At 46.7% G+C, this 23,118-nt stretch overlaps 1 protein-coding gene across 1 annotated transcript; it reads left to right on the top strand.

The window, feature by feature from the left end:
• Positions 1 to 6,224: 6,224 nt before the first annotated feature.
• Positions 6,225 to 22,292, top strand: parp14rs4 (poly(ADP-ribose) polymerase family member 14-related sequence 4). The gene is made up of 23 exons (XM_056418104.1): positions 6,225 to 6,462; positions 7,153 to 7,235; positions 7,912 to 7,939; positions 8,112 to 8,168; positions 8,702 to 8,872; positions 9,338 to 9,463; positions 9,538 to 9,639; positions 9,873 to 12,048; positions 12,520 to 12,672; positions 13,840 to 13,915; positions 14,072 to 14,311; positions 17,365 to 17,586; positions 17,683 to 17,821; positions 17,901 to 18,050; positions 18,161 to 18,223; positions 18,422 to 18,607; positions 19,258 to 19,461; positions 19,691 to 19,818; positions 19,914 to 20,149; positions 20,226 to 20,500; positions 20,848 to 20,987; positions 21,126 to 21,300; positions 21,813 to 22,292. The coding sequence occupies exons 1-23, from the start codon at positions 6,273 to 6,275 to the stop codon at positions 22,094 to 22,096; spliced, it is 5,604 nt and encodes a 1,867-aa protein (XP_056274079.1). The 5' UTR covers positions 6,225 to 6,272; the 3' UTR covers positions 22,097 to 22,292.
• Positions 22,293 to 23,118: the final 826 nt, after the last annotated feature.

The raw sequence follows: 23,118 nt of genomic DNA, 5'->3' as shown, positions 1-23,118 counted from the left end.
GTGCTTATGTGCTAAGGTGTTTTTCCTGCTCCCACACTGTACCCCTCTCGGGGCATAGTCGGGGGGTTGGTGTTTTTTCTCGCCTTCTTCCCTCATGTTATGCTGTAATCTTTCATCCACCCTTTCTTGTAATTTCGATGCTTTTGTACCTGTACTCTGGCAAACGACAAATAAATATATATATCTATCTATCTATCTATCTATCTAAGGAGATGTCTAATTGTAAAGGAGCATGGTCCGAGATAATAATGGGTAAATATTCCACAGATTTAACTCAGGGTATGAAAGCTCTGTCTAAAAAGAAGTAATCAATTCGTGAGAAGGAGAAATGAACATGTAAAAAAAAGGAAAAGACCTTCGAGTTTGGGTTATAAAGCCTCCAAGGGTCTTCGCATCCGTTTTCATTCCTAAACATTGAAAAGGATTTGGACATTTGTGGGAGGAAGACTTCTAGAAGATGAGTGGTCCAGGCTTGGGTCTAGGGCTGCAACTAACGATTATTTTGATAATCGATTAATCGGTTGATTATTCTATCGATTAATCGATTAATCGGATAAAAAAACAAAAAACCTTTAATTTTCAACCCTTTATTCAAAACAGGGTCCGTACGGTCATGGAAAACCTGGAAAAGTCATGGAATTTTTAAATGGCTATTAGCAGGCCTAGAAAAGTAATAACAATTTTTAAAAATCCCAAAATATTTGGAAAAGTAATGCAAATTTGTTTTATTCAAATGTTAATTTACACGGTATATATACAGTATGCTTTGGAATTCTCATTGTTAGTTTAAATACTACATCTTCTCACTTTGTCACGTATAGACAGAGTTTGCACAAAATGTTTAATCATGGAAATTTGGTTTAAAGTCATGGAAAGGTCCTGGAGATCCACTGGTCAGCATGTGGATGAACCTGTTCACTGGTCAGCATGTGGATGAACCGTCACAAACAGACTGACAGCTTTCCTCTCCTGAGCAGTGGTCCGGCCCCCTGAACAATACCAGAGACGCGTTCCGATTTATAATTTTTTTCACCTGGCCCGCTGCCGTTGAGATTGCAGTGAGACGCGGAAAAAATGTGAAGTGGTGCTCTTCGCAATAAAACATCTTTGATGGGACGTGTCGCGTCTCGGCCAATCAGCGTTCAGATGTCGACAGCGTTTGGGAAGTTAGGTTAGCTTGAATGTTAGTCCGCTACATCTGCTGCTGTCACGCTGCACGGTGTAGCGATACTAACAAAGTACCCGTACGTTAAAAACGATGTGATTTAGCATATTTTTAGTATCGATACTTCATTAAAAGAGCGATCAGAGCGCACGTGCTGCTCCGCTCCGTTAAATGCTATCTGCACGCGCAGCGCTCAAAGAGAGTGGCGTCGTGGCTTATCTCCGTTGCCTTTCTCCATGGAAAAATATTTTCCGCTAACCGCCACGGAATAAATAACCACGTCGTGACATGTAGCGCCCTGGTGTCTGGGTTCATAACGTCACCCGGAGGCGCACTTAGCTCCGTGAATGTCTCCGACGACGTGAATGACTTCCGCATCCAGCGCCACGTGAGCAGCAGCAGCCAATTAGATTTATCAACAGAGGAGCAGCTCAGCGCTGATTGGCTCTCACAACGCAGCGTTCAATCTCTCCTCTCGCTCCGCTCTTGTTTCTCCTGCGCCGCTCTGCGCTCAACTCAACTTTGTTTATACTCTGTGACTTATTGAGCGCCGTAATAATCGCGCGACACAACGAATCGATAATGAAATTCGTTGCCAACTATTTTAATAATCGATTTTTATCGATTTTATCGATTCGTTGTTGCAGCCCTTCTTGGGTCCATTACACAATTTAGATCACCTCCAAACAGTGCTGCCGCTAGCCATGTTGGTGCCCTAAGCATAACTCCTTCATGATGCCCCCCCTGAGATAGGAAAGGGACCCACGGCGAGCGGCGACGCCGGGGGGACGGAGGGACGGGGGGTGCTGAAAGATTAAATATATCTCTCGTTTCTGCCTGTTTTGTGATATACATGCCTAAAAGGTGCCTAATATTTCTAGACTGAAATAATATCGGCATTATAATTATTATAACTATGAGGATTTTTTTTATTGCCTATTTTGTGGTGCCCCCTCAGGACTTGGAGCCCTACGCACAGCGCGTAGTGCGCGTTATGGGAGCGGCGGCGCTGCCTCCAAACACCATTTGGTGAGTATTTAGACTTGGAAGGGATGCCAAAAGTTTGTTAGCAAAGTCGACGTCGTCCCAGTTAGGAGCGTATACATTAACCAACAAAACAGGTATATGGAATAGAGAGCCTGTGACTAACATATCGGCCGCAGGAGTCCGAAACAACATTTGTTGGAGTGAATTGTATTTTTTTGCTGAATAATATTGCAACCCCACGTGCCCAGCTGGTATCAAAATTTGAGTGGAAGACATGGCTAAACCAAGCCTTACGACTTACGTAGTCTGAGCTGGTCAACTTTTTTAAATGTGTCTCCTGGATGAAAACTACATCAGCTTTAAGGTGTTTTAGGTGTGTAAACACTCTTGCGCATTTTCCTGGTCCATTTACCCCTTTTACGTTCCATGAGATAAATCTGACAGAGTTATCGCCAACCCTCAGAGTATCTGAGGAATTGCTAGTGTTAGCCATGAACAGTTTGTAGTTTAGAGTAGAGGGACACCAAGATGAGAGTTAGAGAAAAGATTATTTTCTACATTTATTAATTTATTTAATGAGGAGATCAGTGTACAATAATTGTTTTAATTTGTTAACGTCTCAGGTTGACGTGAAAAGTTTATCTGTGATAACTTCTTAGTTACTTCCTGTTTGTGTTTCATGTTCAAAGATCTCATAACTTAAATATGTAAACGTATTCATCTCTCAGGGTCAAAGGTCACTGGTGTGTTTGTGACTGGATCTACCGCCATCTTCCTAATGGATCGTGGAGGTCTCGATTGTGGAATATGCCTACTACCAACTATTCATACACTGTCATATTCATTGATTGTGTTGTTATTGTGTTTTAATTTGTGTATAATGATTCCTTCTGCCAACCTTCCATCAATACATAGACTGCCTAACAAGGAACAATAAAACTCTGGACTTGCTGTATGCTAATACTAAGGACGCATACAGCGCCACTGCCCTTCCCCCCCTCGGCAGGTCTGATCATGACCTGGTCCGGCTGACACCCAGGTATGTTCCTCTGGTGAAGAGGCTGCCGGTGACCACCAGGACTGTGAGGAGGTGGTCTCTGGAGGCTAACGACGCTCTACAGGACTGCTTCGAGTCAACGGACTGGGATGTGTTGTGTGGACCGCACGGAGAGGACATCAACAGTATGACCGACTGCATCACGGAATACATCAAGTTCTGTGAACACACCACCATCCCATCACGGACTGTGCGCTGCTTCCCCAACAACAAGCCCTGGATCACCAGGGACCTGAAGGCGCTTCTTAACATGAAGAAAGCTGCTTTCAGGTCTGGAGACAGGGATGAGCTGAGGAGAGCCCAGCGCAACCTAAAGGTGAAGCTCAGGGAGGGCAAGGACTCCTACAGGAGGAAGCTGGAGGCCAAACTCCAGCTGAACAACACAAAGGAGGTGTGGTCTGGGATGAAGCAGATAACTGGCTTCAAAGTGGGAGGTAGACAGCCAGGGGGCTCCCTGGAGAGGGCCAACGAGCTGAACTGTTTTTTCAATAGGTTCAGTTCACAGCCCCCCCCCCCCCCCCGTCTCCTCCACACATCACACCTCCCAAACACCTCCCCCTCTGTCCCCCTGCTGAGCTGCACATCCACCGAGCCCTCAATAACAATGGGCTCCTCCACCCTCCCCCCTCTCTCTGTGACGACTGACCAGATGAGAAGACAGCTGGAGAAACTACTCCAGCGCAGAGCTGAAGGTCCTGATGGCATCAGCCCCAGGGTCCTAAAGACCTGCGCCACCCAGCTGTCTGGTGTCCTGCAGCACCTCTTCAACCTCAGCCTGAGGCAGGGGGAAGTCCCGGTGCTGTGGAAGACGTCGTGCCTGGTCCCTGTCCCAAAGAAGTCAACACCATCTGGCCTCAATGACTACCGACCGGTCGCCCTCACCGCCCATGTGATGAAGGTGCTGGAGAGGCTGGTCTTGGCCCACCTCCGGCCGCAGGTGAAATCGTCGCTGGACCCTCTGCAATTTGCCTACCAACCTCATGTGGGAGTGGACGACGCTATCATCTACCTGCTGCAACGAGCTCAGTCGCACCTGGATGGAACCGGTGTCTCTGTGAGAGTCACTTTCTTTGACTTCTCCAGTGCATTTAACACCATCCAGCCACTGCTGCTGAGTGAGAAGCTGCGGGTGGTCGGTGTGGACGCGTCCACCATCTCCTGGATCACTGACTACCTCACAGGCAGACCACAGTTTGTCAGAATGGGACGTGTGCTGTCTGGAACGGTGGTCAGTGATGTTGCAGCCCCACAGGAACTGTTCTGTCTCCCTTCCTCTTCACCCTGTACACCAGTGACTTCCAGTACAACACGGAGTCATGCCATCTGCAGAAGTACTCTGATGACTCTGCAGTGGTCGGGTGTATTAGGGATGGACGGGAGGAGGAGTACAGGGCAGTGGTGAGTGACTTTGTAAAGTGGGCCGATGAGAACCACCTGCGGCTGAACGTGGCCAAGACCAGAGAGATGGTGGTGGACTTCAGGAGGAAGGCGACAGCTCCTCCACCTCTGAGTGTCCTGGGAGTGGACGTGGACATGGTGGAGGAGTACAAGTACCTGGGCGTCTCCATCGACAGCCGACTGAACTGGAAGGCCAACATCAACGCTGTGTACAAGAAGGGGATGAGTCAACTCTTTTTCCTGAGAAAGCTTCGATCCTTCAACGTGTGCAGCAAGATGCTGGACTTATTCTACCAGTCGGTTGTCGCCAGTGTGCTGCACTTCGCCATTGTCTGCTGGGGGAGTAGCATCGGAGCCGGTGACACCAGCCGTCTCAACAAACTGGTTAGGAAGGCTGGCTCCATCATCGGCTGCCAGCTGGAGCACCTGGAACAGGTGGTGGAGAGGAGGACGTTGAAGAAACTTGTGTCCATATTGGACAACCCGGACCACCCTCTCCACCACCTCCTACAGGGACAGAGGAGTACTTTCTCCAGACGTCTCCTCACGCTCCGCTGCCACAAGGACAGATATAGGAGAACATTCCTGCCGGCGGCTATGAGGCTCTATAACAAATCACCTCTTGCCCGATCATAGTGCAATCACTGAATACTTACACTATGTTGATCTGCACTTCACACATCTCATTTGTTTGCACTACACACATACACACACATTTCATTTCATTTGCTCTGCACTCATACACACACTTTGCTTTTTGCACTCTGTCTATATTTAATATTTTGTGTATTTGATTTGTCAGTGTTGTTGTGTGTTGTGTATGCATGTGTGTTGTATATTTACATATATATTTTGTTTGTATTTTACTTTTATTTTACTTGTATACTTCTATATCTTTCATCCCTGTTTCTTATATTTTGTGTTTTGTTTTTACTCTTGTGTGTTGCTGCTACTGTCACGACAAATTTCCCCTTGGGGATTAATAAAGTATATATCTATCTATCTATCTATCATAGCATCTATTACACCTGTCCATCCTGGAGAGGGATCCTCCTCTGTTGCTCTGGTAAAGGTTTCTTCCCTTTTTTTCCCCCGTGAAGGGTTGTTTGGGAGTTTTTCCTGATCCGATGGGAGGTTTTGGGACAGGGATGTCTATATGTACAGATTGTAAAGCACTCTGAGACTAATTTGTAATTTGTGAATATGGGCTATACAAATAAACTGAATTGAATTTGCAAAGGATCCACGCGCCACCTAGTGGCTGTAATAGGAAGTTACTGCAGTGTAAGATAATAATAATAATAATTATTATTATTATAATTATAATATATTATTATTATCAATGATAATGATATAAATCATTATCATAATGATATTTGAAATAATTATCATTATAATATATATAGATTTTTAAATATATACATAAATCTATTCATATATATATTTTATCTTATAAATCATGAATGTTATAAATACATACATATACAAATACATATGTATATTTATGAATATATGTATTTATTTATCAAATACATATATATATATATATAAATATATATATTTATATAAGTTCTGTTTCTCTAGAAACGAAAGTAAAAGTAACCGACGCCTGTCGCCTCTCCGCCGCTCGTGCAGGTCAGTCAGTCGGTGTGTTGGTACCGAACGATGGAGGAAACCGCGCGTCCGCCGCTCCCGGTGACCGTGGAGGGGCTCTGGGATCCGGATCAGACCAGATCCGTGAGGAACAAACTGCAGCTCTACTTCCAGAGCAAGAAGAAGTCCGGCGGGGGAGACTGCCGGGTGGAGGCCGAGGACGGAGCCCCGATGGCAGCCGTGTTCTTCCGCTGCGAGGACGGTGAGCCAAACACGGCTTAAAGTCAGTTAAACTCACTTCCGGTCCGGAAGCGGCACACTTGGAGGACACTTTGAAGACATGTGTTATATTTATTATCAACCGGGAAACTTTCAGTTCCTTAGTTTAGTTCCTCAAAGTTTAGGGAATTAAAACTTATCAGGTGACTTCCCACCATGCACTTCACCTGTCCAGCTACCACGCATGCGCCTCGTTGTACAGATGAACAGCGTTTCTCAATATGCGTACTTGTGCGTACTTTCCTCTACTTGTGTCCTCGTGACTCGTGAAACGTCATCAGTCGCAGCCCGAGTACATGTTCCAATTCACTCCCAAGACCAGACTCCATAGTCCAGACTCCAAAAGAACACAAGTCTGTACTCGTGTACTTTGAATTGAGAAATGCCGGAAGAGTCACAACAGGAGGATTATATTGTATGAGTCATAATGTGTTATGTGTTCAGGTAGATAACAGAGTACTTTACCATGTAGACAACAGAGTACCTGAACAGATAGAGAACACAAAGTACCTGAACAGGTAGAGAACAGAGTACATTAACAGGTAGAAAACAGAGTACCTGAGCAGGTAGAGAACACAAAGTACCTGAACAGATAGAGAACAAAGTACCTGAACATGTAGAGAACAGAGTATATGTTACTTTCAGGTAACTTGAGTGTTTGATGTCATTCCAGTGAAACTTCGAGTCCTCGCCAGACAAAACCATGAAATCCTCCTGGACAATCAGACGGTGAAGTTACGTCTGATTTCTGCTTCAGTAAGTACAGAAGATGGCCACACACACACACACACACATATATATGACCTCTTTCTCATTCCTGTGAGATATCTAGTGCTTTTTATTTAAAAAAAATTTTAAAGACTTAATTTCCCATCAAATTTCAAACTTATATTTATTTATTCACGTTTTTTTATTTTTATCACGTCTTGATATGATGAAGTGTCTTTACTATTTAATCTCAACTCAAGGTCCACTTTACGAGCTTTATCCACAGCTTTAACAACTTCCTGTTCCAGAGTTTCACAATAAAAGCAGCCCGCCTTAACTTTAATCAAAGGTGAACAGAAACAGATGTCAGCTGATCTGATCACAATCAATATTTACTGAACAATAATCCAACACATCAGGATTCTTCTGTAATGAGACACAAACTGTTTCACATGAAAATAAAACATAATCATTCTGTTTTTATTGATCAATACAACAGCTGATTAGTATCTTTTCCACCTTATTGTATATTAACAATAGTGATTTTTAGAATAAAGTATTTTAAAAACCTTCATTCATTAAACACAAAGATTTATAGAATGAAACTTCTTCTTCTGTGCTCTACGTATGAATACGTCAACAATCACCATCGTGTTGCCGCAGTTTTTACCAATAAAGTTTATTTGAATTTAATTCCTGATGAGTTATCGTTCTCTCTCCTCAGATCCCGACGAGCAGTGACGCTGCTTCAGGTAAAACTGATCAATTTATTAACGTCGTATCCGTTTAACGATCAGCTGACGGTGGTCCGTCTCTTAATGCGGTCGTACTTCCTGTCTGTGGCTCATTGGTTCCTACTGAGGATTTAATGTCTAAAAACATGAATCTATAGTTCATGAGGATCGAATATTATTGTCTCCTCAGACTCACATACTCAGGACTCAGAAGTTCAGCCTGGAGCTTCAGCAAAGAACAAAGAGGGTACAAAATAAAGTTTTTTGTTATGATTCTATTTTTGATCAATGCCCTAAAAAAACACATTTAATTTAATATCTTACGGTATTGTTAGCGAGCCTTCAATAACTTGTTGTTTGTCACAATCGTTCACTGTTTCCTAAATAACTTTTCTCCATTATTATAATTCATACGTTTACTACTGTTTAATTAATTACTCAGCTAGCCAGAGTCTGTGCTTCAGCTGAAAATGGGAAAATGTGCAAGTCTTAATGTTATATGATAAATTAATAATGAATACATATGTTGTTGGGTTTGAAAGTGTAACTGATTTTAAAAGTGACAGTCCACTAAACTCTGGTGAGGCTTGCTGCTAATTAGCCATATGCTAATTAGAGAAAATGTTCATTTCATTTTCTCTAATTTGCCTCAAGCTACACTCTTATGTTTTGAAAATATATGTAAATCATGAGGAAACAACATAACTGTCAAATGTAATGTTGCTGTTTCCAATTGTTCAATATTTATTACAAATATATATATTTAAAAAACATCCTCAGATGAAGACCTGCCTTGCGTCTCCGTGGTGTTGGACAACGTGTCCCACAACACACCCAGAGACCTGCTGTCTATGCTGGTGGAGAGCATCTCGGGTCTGGAAGAAAGTCAATTCAGTCTGGAGGTCATCTGGGAGAGCAGCAGAGCCGTGGTCACCTTCAAGCAACCGGCAGGTAGGAAGGGACAAGAGAGAACCAGAAGAGAACAAGGATAGAACAAGGAGATAACCAGGAGACAACCAGGAGATAACCAGGAGATAACCAGGAGATCACCCAAAGATAACCAGGAGAGAACCAGTAGATAATCATTAGATAACCAGGAGAGAACCAGTAGATAATCATTAGGTAACCAGGATATAACCAGTAGAGAACCAGGACACCAGTAGATAACCAGGAGAGAACCAGTAGATAACTAGGGGAGAATCAAGAGATTACAAGTAGATAACTAGGAGAGAACCAGTAGAGAATCAGTCGAGAACCAGGACACCAGGAGATAACCAGGACACCAGGAGATAACCAGTAGAACAACAAGACGCCAGTAGATAACCAGTAGGATACCAGGACACCCATAGCTAACCAGTAGATAACCAGGACACCAGTAGAATCCCAGGACCAGGCGGTAAACAGAATGTCTTCCAGACGTGGAGAGGTTCCTGGCCGTGAGCCGGTCCACCCAGAAGCTGCAGAAACGAGGCCTGACGGCTCGCCCGCTGGAGGCGGCGCTGAGCGTCCGAGTGGAGAGTCTTCCTCCGACCGTGATCAAAGGTACGCCGGCTGTTCGATTCCCCTTTTCTTCCCCCCGCCGCTGTGGTCACACGTTGCGTGTTTGTGCCTCTCAGACATGTTGGAGCTGTACTTCGAGAAGCAGTGGGAGGTGCCGGAGGACGTGGTCCTGATCCCCGATGAACAGGCGGCCGTGGTGTCCTTCAGGAGCCCCAAAGGTTCCACAGTGTTCTAACTCTAATGCTGTGTTCATGCAGACGTGGAAACTAAAGACTCCACTTTTTGTTTCTCATCAATTTTTTAACTCATTCATCTGAGGTTTCTCCCCTAAAAAGTAAAATTGTATTCATTATTTAACTTCTTCATTTAAGTCATTTGCTTGTATCGGTTCTCGTGGCTCCAACCAGAAACAGCATCAGTTTAACTCTCCTGTGTTTGTTCCCCACTGCAGTCGTGGAAAGCATTTGCATAAAGCAAGACTACCTGATGCAGTCCATCCCCTTGAAGGTGTATCCGTACTACGAGTCCCTCGGCACGGCGCTGTACGGCGCCGAGCGTCCGGCGTGGAAGATGCCCGAGCCCTTCACCGAGAGCGTGGACCACGTTGTCTGGAAGTTCCTCCTTGCGAAGAAGCTGCTGAGCAACCTCAATGATCGAATGCGTCCGGACTTCTGCAGCGTGGACTTAGAGACCTCGAAGGCAAAGCTCCGCCCTCTCCCGGAGTTCCTGAGGCAGAAGGGTCTGACCGCCCAGCGAGTGGAGGGGTGGACGAGCGCCGCCAAGGAGGCCTTCCATCGCCAAATGTCCGAGTACGGCGCCTTCGACTGTCCGGCGAGCGCAGGTGCGTGGAAAGCTGCAGAGGAAGAGGTCCGTTCTGCCGTCGGGGATGACGCCGTCCTGGTGCTGGACGCACCCAACGGAATCTTGACCGTAGCCGGCCGAGCCGACACTCTGAAACAAATCCGAGCTCCCGTGGAGAACATCGTTCTGAAAGCCATGGATCGGATGAAGCGTCAGGCAGAAGGTTTATCTGAATGGATGAACATGTCTCCTGAGATGTTCTACATCCTGAATCACGAGGGCTTCCAGGAAGCGGCCCGGGAAATTTCCCCCGACATGAAACTCTCCTTCAATGCAGTCGACCACAAGTTGACCATCACGGGATTCGCTGCAGAGGTTTACAAGACGAAAGCGTGGATCCTGGAGAGGAACGTGGGCATGAGTAAGAAGCACCAGAATATCCCCCCACCTCTTCTGGACTTCCTGAAGACCGTGGATCCCATGGACATGTCGCAGCACCTCTTCACATCCAGAGGCATCGGGGCCGTCTACGCCATCGAGAGCAAGGGGTTGACTCTGTCGGGGAGTTCTGAGAGTGTCCTCGCTGCCGCCGAGAGCAAGATGAAGACCGATTTGGCCCAGCAGACTTTAGATGTGGAGGACCAAGACGTTCTGAAACTTCACCTTTGGGTGCAGCTGAACCAACAGCTATTGCACACCTACAACTCTTCAACGAAAAAAACTGTCGCCATAAAGATCTACCCAGAGAGAAACGACAAGGTAACGGTGGCTGGCTTCCGGAATCAAGTGAAAGAGGTCAGCGACAGTCTGAGGGAATTCATCATGAACTACTCGAGGGTTCAAGAAACCATTCGCGTCAAGTCCTGCGCTGTCATTCAGTTCATTGAAAAAAAGAAATTGCAAGATTGGTCCGGCATCGCCAAAGATAATGACGTAGAAGTTGGGTTTGATTCGACGAGGCCGAAGATCACCCTCACCGGGGCTCGTGTTCATGTCCAGAAAGCCAAAAGTTGCCTCCAGGAGCTGGCGAGTCGCCTCTCCACCGACCACTTCACGGTGGACAAGCCTGGAGCCAAGAAGTACTTCCAGTCTCATGCAAGCCTGATCCTGTCGACGGAGCTCAGCTGCGTGGTGGTGCTTAGTCCGGAGAATCAGGAGGAGGAGTTTGAGGAGATGGAGTACGAGGAGGTGAACGGACATTGTTATTGCAAAGTGAAGACCGCGAGTGGGGTTCTGGTCTCGGTCAGCAAGGCCGACATCTGCCGCTTCAGCGTGGACGCGGTGGTCAATGCGGCCAACGAGGATCTGCAGCACATCGGTGGCCTGGCGATGGCGCTGCTCAAGGCGGCGGGGCCGGAGCTGCAGAAGATCAGCAACGACCTCGTCGCCGCGAGAGGAAAGCTGCAAGTCGGCGACGCCGTCGTGACGGCCGCGTTCAACCTGCCCTGCAGGCACGTCGTGCACACAGTCGGCCCGCGGTTCTCCGACGCCGACAGGAAGACTTCTGTGTCGCGTCTGAAGATGGCGGTCAAGAGCAGCCTCGCGCAGGCCGAGGCGGTGAACTGCTCCACCGTCGCGCTGCCGGCGATCAGCTCGGGGGTGTTTGGCTTCCCCGTTGACCTCTGTGCCGAGACTATCGCCGAGGCCGTGAGGGACTTCTGCGACGCCCCCGGAGCTCCGCGGTTGTTGACGCAGGTCCACCTGGTGGACAACAACGACAACACGGTGAGGGTCCTGGCCGCAGCCGTCAACAGGCTGTTCAAGGACCTCGGACCCACGATGACGGTTCCACCGCCGGCAGCAGGGAGAGGCGCTGGGGCTTCTGGGTAAATAAAAAAACCTGTGGTGCAGTTTTTATACCCAGAAATATATTCCATGTCAGAATAAGATATTCAAAATGTGAGACAATATCTCGTCTCATATCAAGGTATGAATATAATACTGATATGTCCCAGCCCATCGAAATACTTACTACATATTTTTACTGAATTACTGGTTGCAGAGAATAATGTCATCCCTGGTTTTGTACCAGAGAAAGATGTATTTATATATAAATATTAAATATAATTGCACAGGATATGCTGTTGAGAAGCTACAGCCAGCAGCTAGTTAGCTAACGTAATCATCCACTTCCATGTTTTACGAGGGAATATTTCTCGGTTTCTTGGTGCAGTTTTTGTGCTAAGCTAAGCTAACTCCATTAACAACTCCAAAACTGTCTCCAATTGTCTTTTCTATTTCTAAATCAAAAACAATGTGTAGATTGGTGTGTCTGAACTTTACTGCTCTCCTCCCAGTGGATACCAACTGGTTCCTGGTCAGAGCCAGTTGCCCAGTGGCCGTCCGTTCAGTGGCCAAGGACAAGGAGGACCTGTATCTCGAGAAGGTCCACCAGGTAACCACGGAGGTCAGAACCTTGGAGGCAACGCCAGCCCCGGAGGGCTCGGAGGGTACGGCTCTTCGTCTTCTTCTTGTCTTTCTTTTCCGTTGTCTGTTTCTTCTTCTTCGTCACGTTGTCTTTGCGGTAAATATTTTAGGACCACATTATTGAAGGCTGAGACATGTAAAATACCAGGTCCATTGTTGGATCCGAAACGTAGACTCTAAATAAGAGATGGACCGAGTCGTTGTGACGTTAGTTTGAGGACTGATGTTTTGCCATCACCATCTGGTTTTTTGGTCTATTTGACTCTAAATGATCATCATTACGAAATAAACATCATGCTGTATAGAAGATAACTTGAAACTAGAGACTAGGGCTGCAACTAAAGATAAATATGTTGACTATTTTTTTGATTAATCGAATAAAAAACACTATTTTCAGTATTTTCTGTATTTTCATGGTGAACCTAGAAAAATCATGGAATTTTTAAAATATTTTTTTCCAGGCCTGGAAAAGGCCACCCATTGGTCATCATATGTATGAACCCTGTTCATTGGTCAACATGTGGATGAACGTTGTCAAAAACAGAACTGACAACGCTTTACTCGCGTGAGTTTACTCGCCCGACTATTTATGGTTTAATTGCGTCATTCGCGGCGGTGAGGGGGCGTGGCTTAATTTCCGTCATCCACCACAGAAGAATTAACCACTAGTTCTACGGTATACTTCTTGTGGAAATCCCACACACCTTGTAACATCTGACGCCCTCGTGTTTATGTTCATTAATATAATATTTATATTTATACATAGCATCACCCGTAGGCTCACACAGCTCGTGAATGTCTTCGACTACGTCTGAATGACTTCCGCTTCCAGCGCCACTAGAGCAGCAGCAGCAGCAGTTAGAATAATCGACACAACGAATTGATAATGAAATTCGTTGCCAACTATTTTAATAATCGATTTTTATTGATTTGTTGTTGCAGCCCTACTAGAGATTGAGACATAAACTCATGTTTACAATGTTTACTGAGGGAATAAATCAAGAGAGAAGTCAAGTCATTTATATCGACTTCTATACAACCAGAGGAGTCACCCCCTGGTGGTCAGGAGAGAGAATGCAGCTTTACCACATGAAGCATTGATGTAGACAAAGATTTGTATTTTGTGTCTGTTCAGCACTGTGGTGGTTTTAATTGTCTGAACATCAGTCCTGCCTTTTGATTGGCTGTAGCTTGGGGAGTAGAGAGCAGACCACCGCCGAGGGGCTGAAGATTATTCTGCGGATCGGCAATATTCAGGACCAGACTGTGAGTACTGACCCTCAGATCCTTCAAAAGAATAATATAAAACGGAATATTATTGTATTTTTACTTAATTAAAATATTATTGTATTTCTACTTCTAAATCTTGATGTACTTGAATGACCTCAATAACAATCAGTTGGACCGTCTGATGGTCCCCAGACCGACGTCATTGTCAACACCATCTCCGAGGACATGAACCTGGACCAGGGCGCCGTGTCCAGAGCCGTCCTGCAGGGGGCCGGCGCCGGCCTGCAAGCGGCCATCCGGTCTGCAGCCAGGGGGGCGTTCGCGCTGCCGTACGGCGACGTCGTCATCACCGACGGCTTCAACCTCAAGTGTCAGAAAGTCTTTCACGCCGTTTGCCCATATTGGGACAACAGAGACAGCCGGGCCGAGGAGGTGAGCATGATGGGACATTTAGTTTCCTAAAGCTGTCCGACAGATGTAGCCAAGTGAAACTATAACGTAGCACAAACAGGAAGTACTTAAAGAGAAACCTGTGATAAAACTCATCAGAGCTCGTGCTAACATATATAATGTATATTAATTCAATTCAATTCAATTCAGTTTATTTGTATAGCCCAATTTCACAATTTACGAATTTGTCTCAGAGTGCTTTACAATCTGTACACATAGACATCCCTGCCCCAAAACCTCACATCGGACCAGGAAAAACTCCCAAATAACCCTTCAGGGGGAAGAAAAGGGAAGAAACCTTCAGGAGAGCAACAGAGGAGGATCCCTCTCCAGGATGGACAGGTGCAATTGATGTAGTGTGTACAGAAGGACGGATTTAGAGTTAAAATACATTCAATGAATATGACAGAGTGTATGAATAGTTCGTAGTAGGCATATTCCACGATGGAGACCTCCACGATCCATCAGGCAGATGGCGGTGGGGAGGAGGAGTGGGCGGAGTCTCAACAGGACAGTGGCGTAGTCAGGAGCAGGAATTCCACGACCCAGACCTCGATGATCCATCAGGCAGATAGGATCTATGCCGTCTCATAGGGTCCGATGACCCCATGAGACGTGAAGTCACAAGAACGGGGAGAAAGCAGAGTTAGTAATGTCAGGGTTCTTACGGTCATGGAAAACCTGGAAAAGTCATGGAATTTTAAAATGGTCATTTCCAGGCCTGGAAAAGTCATGGAAAAAATTTAAATCACAAAAGTTTTGGAAAAGTCATGGAAATTTGTTATAATCACATGTTCATTTACGTCGAGTTTCAAATAATTAATATGTTTTTGAAAGAAAGACGCTCAAAATATAAGCCGGCATACGTAGATTTATCCATGTTGGCTACTCTGTGGTGGCAACACATTAGACATTTAAACATGGGATAGGCGACATTAAAGAGCCGTGCTAAAGGAAGCAGACGTCACAGCGCTGAGCTAGCGGAGCTACGGCAAGCGGAGCTACGGCAAGCGGAGCTACGGCTAGCGGAGCTACGGCTCCTCCATCACCGGCTAGCGGAGCCACAGTGAGGGCGTCTCTCTCTCCGGTAACAAGCAGCTTGATACCCGATGCTGTCACAAAGTGACGCCCTAACTGTGGTGGTAATGTGGCCACTAAAGGTTAACAATTCACATTATTCTTTTAAATCATCCGAAGATGCCAGCCTGATATTTGACACTTGTGTTGAAAGCAAACGTTCATATCTGCTCAATGTGGCTCCTTCACTTCAAGAGTCATGTGGTCAACGTGTTGAAGGGCCGATGTCTTTCTGTCTGACCAAAGCCTGAACCACTATTTAAAGTCCAACAGATGTATTTGTACATAGAGGACAATAGTTTGATTAAAAGAATAAACATTTATATAAATGTTTATAAGAATAAACATGTCTATGAATGTTGTTGTTTTTTTTTATCAAACTATCGTCTCATTTGTTTGTTTTATTTAAGGTATACTGTATGCTTTGGAATTCTCATTGTTTAAATACTAAATGTTCTCACTTTGATGTATACACTGAGATTTCAGTTTGGTCATGGAAATTTGGTTTACAGTCATGGAAAAGTCATGGAAATCCATTGGTCAAAATGTGTAAGAACCCTGAATGTGCAATAGAGAGATACAAATGCATCCACAAGGAGGGAGACAAGAGGAGAGAGGAGCTCAGTGTCTCCTAAACGTCCCCAGCAGCCTATAAGCCTATAGCAGCATATCAAGGGGCTGGACCAGGTGAACCTGATTCAGCCCTCACTATAAGCTCTGTCAAAGAGGAAAGTCTTCAGTCTACTCTACATGAGGTGACTGTGTCTGCCTCCCGGACTGAAGGTGGAAGCTGGTTCCATAAAAGAGGAGCTTGATAACTGAAGTATTAATAATGTGTTAACCTCTCCCGACAGCGCTTATCGGTTTCACACTTCTTCAATTACCACTGAGTCGCATTACGATCACAGAGCACATTTAGCGGCTGGCTAGTTAGCTGGCGGACCTTAGCGTGCCATTAGCTGGCAGACATTAGTGCGCTAGTTAGCTGGTTGACCTTAGCGTGCCATTAGCTGGCAGACATTAGTGCGCTAGTTAGCTGGTTGACCTTAGTGTGCCATTAGCTGGCAGACATTAGTGCACTAGTTAGCTGGTCGACGTTAGCTTGCCATTAGCTGGCAGACATTAGTGCGCTAGTTAGCTGGTCGACGTTAGCTTGCCATTAGCTGGCAGACATTAGTGCGCTAGTTAGCTGGTCGACGTTAGCTTGCCATTAGCTGGCAGACATTAGTGCACTAGTTAGCTGGTCGACGTTAGCTTGCCATTAGCTGGCAGACATTAGTGCACTAGTTGGCTGGTCGACGTTAGCTTGCCATTAGCTGGCAGACATTAGTGCACTAGTTAGCTGGTCGACGTTAGCTTGCCATTAGCTGGCAGACATTAGTGCGCTAGTTAGCTGGTCGACGTTAGCTTGCCATTAGCTGGCAGACATTAGTGCACTAGTTAGCTGGTCGACGTTAGCTTGCCATTAGCTGGCAGACATTAGTGCCCTAGTTAGCTGGTTGACGTTAGCGTGCTATTAGCTGGCAGATGTTAGTGCACTAGTTAGCTGGTGGACGTTAGCTTGCTAGTTCATTGATATATAATAATATATATATTCATTGATTGTGTTGTTACTGTGTTTTAATTTGTGTATAGCAATTCCTTCTGTACACATGACATCTGTTCTTCTGTCCATCCTGGAGAGGGATCCTCCTCTGTTGCTCTCCTGAAGGGTTCTTCACTTTTTCCCCCTGAAGGGTTGTTTGGGAGTTTTTCCTGATCCGATGTGAGGTTCTGGGACAGGGATGTCTATGTGTACAGATTGTAAAGCACTCAAATTTGTGAAAATGGGCTATGCAAATTAAACTGAATTGAATTGAATTAGTTAGCATGCTAGTTAGCTGGCGGACATTAGCCTACAAGTTAGCTGGCGGACTACTGACTGTATTTGCCACAATGTAACTCCTCCCTTGCCTCAGGACCTGGTGTCCATCGTCAGATGTTGCCTGAAGGAGGCCGAGAGCCACCGGATGGCGTCGCTGTCCTTCCCCGCCATCGGCACGGGGAACCTGCGCTTCCCCAGAGACGTGGTGTCCAGAGTCCTGCTGCAGGAGATCCAGGCGCACAGCCACAGACAAACCGCTCGCCACTTGAGGGAGGTGGCCGTCGTGGTTCACCCGAGCGACAGCCAAACGGTGGACGTGAGTTTGTTTCATTCGTGATGTGAAGCTTTCAGAGAAACTCAAGAGGTTTGGAGTGAGAACATGTACCTGTGTTACTACCTTTGTGTGTTTCAGTGTTTCACCAGAGAGTTCAAAGGTCAGACCGGTCAGAGGAACGTCAGAGAGTTCAAAGGTCAGACCGGTCCGAGGAACGTTCAACGGGAAGCTCGGGAATTTAACGATACACCAGTGAGCCAATCACAGCAGTCCTCAGGTGAGGAACCTCCTCCTTTCTCTTAAAGACTTTAACCTGTAGCTCCTCTCATCTCATCCGAGTCTCTTCATCTCCTCAGCCTCCTTCGACCGGGTCTCCTCTCCGAGTCTCGGCGTGCACCAGATCCAGTTGGGTCCGCTGAGTCTCGAGGTGTCGACCGGCGACATCACCAAGGAGGCCAGTGATGTCATCGTCAACTCCTCCAATCAGAACTTCACCCTCCAATCAGGTGAAGGCCCCTCCCTTTTCTTTCCTCCTCGATAACAGTAGTTTCCTGAGCGTGTACAATTGATTTAAAGCGGCAGCGTGGTTTATTGATTCTCTTCTGGTTCTCCTCAGGCGTGTCCAAAGCCATCTTAGACGCCGCTGGACCGACGGTGCAGATGGAGTGCTCTCAGATAGGTACGGACCACCAATCACGTCACCGACTTCGTGGTGCATTCAGGTGTAGCTCAGAAACTCCGGAGAAACCCAAGCTGTTGTTGTAAAGTCCCTTCCTAGTGGTTCCTCTCCACAGTGGGTTCTAAAGGGTTCCAGCCTTTAGTCCAGGTTATTCCTCATGATGGTTCTCTATAGTGTGATACCGGTTCCTCTCCACAGTGGGTTCTAAAGGGTTCCAGCCTGTTCCGTTCATCCTGACGTCAGCTGGCCGGCTCTCCAGTTCTCACATCCTCCACGTTGTGGGTGTTAACGAGGCCCAGAGGATCCGGGACCTGGTCTACTCGGTGCTGAAGTTCTGCGAGGAGAAGAAGTTCAGATCCGTTTCGTTCCCGGCTCTGGGAACAGGTCTGTGACTTTATGTTGTATTATATCATATTATATTACATTACATATTACAATATATACTATATCATATTAAATATTATATTATTTATTTGTTGACAGACGATATTATATTATTACTATTTATGACAAACTATATTATATTATTGTAGGAATATTGTGCGTGGAGTAAACGACGACGCCAGTATAACACCTGTCCAAACATTCACTTCCTGGTGCCCTTTAACCCCCCGCGTCACCAGGGTTACGCCCCTTTTTTAAAGAGGGCCCCATGTATTTGATCCTCAGTCCCCGACATGCCTCCCCCAGAATTCACCTCGTCCCCAAAAAACCCTCAATAAGCTCGAATCAACCGACCCGCCCCGACTCCGTTTCTCTGGGGCCGGGGGCAGGACCCCCATTGAAGTACCCCTCTGGGTCTTGTCGTGGGACGGTGGGAGGGCACAAGGCCGCCGCCCCCGCCGCGGGGATCCAGCACACCTTACCGGCTGGTCCAGACTTTATTATTTCATTAATATTGATTAATGAAATTTAGGCAATTAAATATAAACTATTCTATGACTTATTGTGACGCTAGTGAACCATCAAGTTTGAAATTCCATCCTCGAGCCTCTTATCTTCATCATCATCATCATTATCCTCTTCCTCCTCAGGTCAGGGTGGGGCCAGCCCGGCGGCGGTGGCGGACGCCATGGTGGAAGCTGCGGTGGACTTCGTGAGGAAGAAGCAGCCGCGCCTCCTCCTCAACGTGAAGATCCTGATCTTCCAGACGGCCATGATGGCCGACTTCCACCAGAGCATGAGGAGCAGGGAGGGGGAGGAGGTGCATGAGAGGAGCGTCTTCACCAAGTTCAAAGGTAGAGGAGGAGGGAGGTGGAAGAGGTGTAGGAGAGGAGGGAGGGGGAGGAGCATCTAGTCCAGTTAGCGGTCCGTCTGTGAATGGCGTCCCACTTCCTGTCGGTTACCCGTCTCATCGTTAACACCTCAAAGGGGGCGGAGTTTATTAGCCGGGGACTATTTTCAGAGGCGGATGAACACGTATCCGTTGAGCGTCTCACTAAACCCACGGCGGCTGTGTCCTTGCAGACGGGGTCTCCAGCGTCACCTCCTTCCTCCTGGGGGCCAGCGAGCGCCGCCCCACCACCCGCGGCCCGGTTCTGGAGCGGGAGGAATTCCAGCCCACGGCGTTCGACCTGTGTGCCGACAGCGAGGCGGTGAGCAGCCAATCAGAAAACCCGTCACTTAAACCCCCCGTGACCCCCTGACCACTGTGACCCCCGTGACCCCCTGACCCCCATGACCCCTGCAGGCCGTGAGCCAGGCGAGGACGAGGATCCTGGAGCTGATCGTGGCCGAGCAGGCGCAGAGAACCATCAAGGACCCGTTCATCAGTAAGCTGGCGCCGGCCGACATGGACCGGCTCAGGGCCCTGCAGAGGTCTCTGACGGTCAGCATCCACCTGAACCCGGGGCAGCAGGACCAGGGGGACCACATCCACCTGGAGGGTCTGACCAGAGACGTCCTCACCGCCGAGGCTGAAATCAGGTCGGCCCACTGGTCCACGCTGAGGGAACCGAGACCAACGTCTGGCGTTCCTTTTAATTGTGTTGTTGTCCTCCAGGGAGATCATCCACCAGGTGGAGCGCTCGGAGAACCTGAAGAGCCGGGCGGTGCTGCTGAGCGGCCTGGTGGAGTGGCAGCACACGGACCGGGCCGGCGCCATGGCGCCCTTCGACATGTTCACCAACCTGCAGCTGGAGGAGGCGCTGGAGGCGCAGCAGGGGAGCCTGAAGGTCTCCATCCTCCACCAGGAGTTCACCGCCCAGGTGGCGGCCAGGAGGGCTGTGTCGGCCAACGGGCACCTGGTGGTGGAGCTCCACAGGAAGGAGATCAAAGGTGGGCGGGGCGTCTGATTGATCGAGCCAGTCGATGATAAATTATTTGAGTATTATATTATTAGAATTATTATTATATTATTATATTATTATATTATTATTAGGATTAATATATTAGGATTTCTATTATTATGTTTCTATTATTATGATTCTTATTATTATGATTCTTATATTATTTTTATTCTATTAATATGATTATATAAGTATTATATTATGATTTTATGAGTATTATATTATTCTATTATTATTATTCTATTATGATTTTATTATTATTATGATTATTATATGATTATTCTATTATTATGATTCTATTATTATTATTATTATTGTTTACCTTTTCTCTCCTAGCCGACAGCGTCGCGCTGCCGCCTCACTGGGACGCCATGGAGGACTTCCTGCAGCTGTTTCCTCTGAAGGCGAACGCCAAGGAGTACCAAGAGGTGGAGGCGGAGCTTACCAAGACGGGGCTGATCCCCAGCATCGTCAGTGTACGTTCACAACAACAACAGTTGAACCTGAACGTCTGAGCTGCGTTCAGGGACTTAAATCAAACCCTCTGCATGCGATTGGATGGTTTAGCAAAGTGGGCGGGGCTTATCTGGTAACATTGCCGCCCCGTGTGACAGATCGAGCGCGTGCAGAATGCAACGCTGTGGCGCAGCTTCCAGCTGATGAAGAAACACCTGGAGGTCGCCAACAAGCACACGAAAAACGAGCGGCGCCTCTTCCACGGCACGTCGGCCGGCGCCGTCGACCTCATCAACAAGCAGGGCTTCAACCGCAGCTACGCCGGAACACACGGTACATGGAACACTCAGGGGTCAGAGGTCATACACACAGGGACACTCAGGGGTCAGAGGTCATACACACAGGGACACTAGATATACTGGGTATATATATATATACACAACTTTATAAATATACAATTATATTCATATATATACACACACACTCAGTCAGAGCTCACAGACTTAGACACTAAATATTTACATATCTATAAATATACAAATATTTATATAAATATATACAAGCATATACAAATATGTATATATAAATAAATGCACAACTGTATACATTTACAAATATTAATATAAACAAATATTCATAAGAATATGTATATATGTATAAATCTATATATATATAGAGAGAGAATATATAAATATTTATTTATATATTTATGTATATATAAATATTTGTATTTTATATATATATATATATATAAATACACAACTATATAAAGAGATATATGACCTGAGCAGGTGGCGCTGTGTCCTAACACCTCTCTCTCTTTCTCTCTCTCTCTCTGGTCCCAGGTGCGATGCTGGGGAACGGGTCCTACTTCGCTGTGGACCCGGTGTACTCGGCAAAAGGCTACGCTCAGGCCGACCCCGCCGGCCTCAAGCGCATGTACCTGTCCCGGGTCCTGGTGGGGGAATTCACCGTGGGGAAGCAGGGCCTAATCACGCCGCCCTGCAAGCCCATGGGGAATTCCTCAGACCTGTACGACAGCGTGGTGGACCAGGTCGCCAACCCGACCATGTTCGTGGTCTTCAACGACGTCCAGGCCTACCCCGAGTACCTGATCACCTTCACCTGAGGAACCTTAAGGAACCCCGAGTACCTGATCACCTTCACCTGATCACCTTAAGGAACCTTTTGTTCTTACTTAAACCTTTTGGAATAGTGTATGATATATGTATATTATATATGGGTTGATTTTTCACAAACACATAATAAAGTTCTGTATCCGAGTTAAAAGATTCATTAAATTAAAATAAATAAATATAATCTTCCTTCTTCTGAAATCTTTCTCTTTGTGTTCTAAAATATTAAAGGAAAGTTGCAACATCAGCTGATATATTTATATAAACTTATTATATATATAACTATAATAATATACATTATTATTATAGTATTATAGATTTATTGAGGGGAACCATCCATCCTCAGACCCAGCAGGCTGATCCCGACTTCCCTCTCACCTGCAACATGTTCCAGCTCATTCTGGGGGATCCCGAGGCGTTCCCAGACCAGCTGGGAGATATGATCCCTCCAGCGTGGCCTGGTCTCCTCCCATTGGACGTGGCTGAAAAACCTCTAATGGGAGGCGTCCAGGAGGCCTGAACCACCTCAGCTGACTCCTTTCGACATGGAGTAGCGACTCGACCCCAAGCTCCTTACTCTCTGAGGCTGAGCCCTACAGAGGAAACTCATCTCCTTCCTCTATCTCTGAGGCTGAGCCCTATGGTTGAGGGTCAGAACGTAGACCGACCAGTAGATTGAGAGCTTCTTCTTTCGGCTCAGCTCCTCTTCAGACGGTCCGGTTCTGTTTTACTGCAGCACCGATCCGCCTGTCGATCTCCATCTTCCCCTCACTGGTGAACAAGACCCCCGAGTTACTGGAACTCCTTTGCTTGGGCACTCTGTCCCCACCTGGAGGAGCAATCCAACGGTTTCTGGCAGAGCGCCATGGCCTCAGATTTGGAGGTGCTGACTCTCATCCCCGCCGCTTCACACTTGTCTCTAAATGCCCCGGTGAATGCCGGAGGACCGAGGAGGCCAACAGGACCACATCGTCTGCAAACAGCAGAGAGGCGATCCCGAGACCCCCAAACCTGA

This window comes from Pseudoliparis swirei, chromosome 7 (assembly GCF_029220125.1).
Source record: "Pseudoliparis swirei isolate HS2019 ecotype Mariana Trench chromosome 7, NWPU_hadal_v1, whole genome shotgun sequence".
NCBI lineage: Eukaryota > Metazoa > Chordata > Actinopteri > Perciformes > Liparidae > Pseudoliparis > Pseudoliparis swirei.
This window is presented reverse-complemented; position numbering and strand designations above follow the sequence as displayed.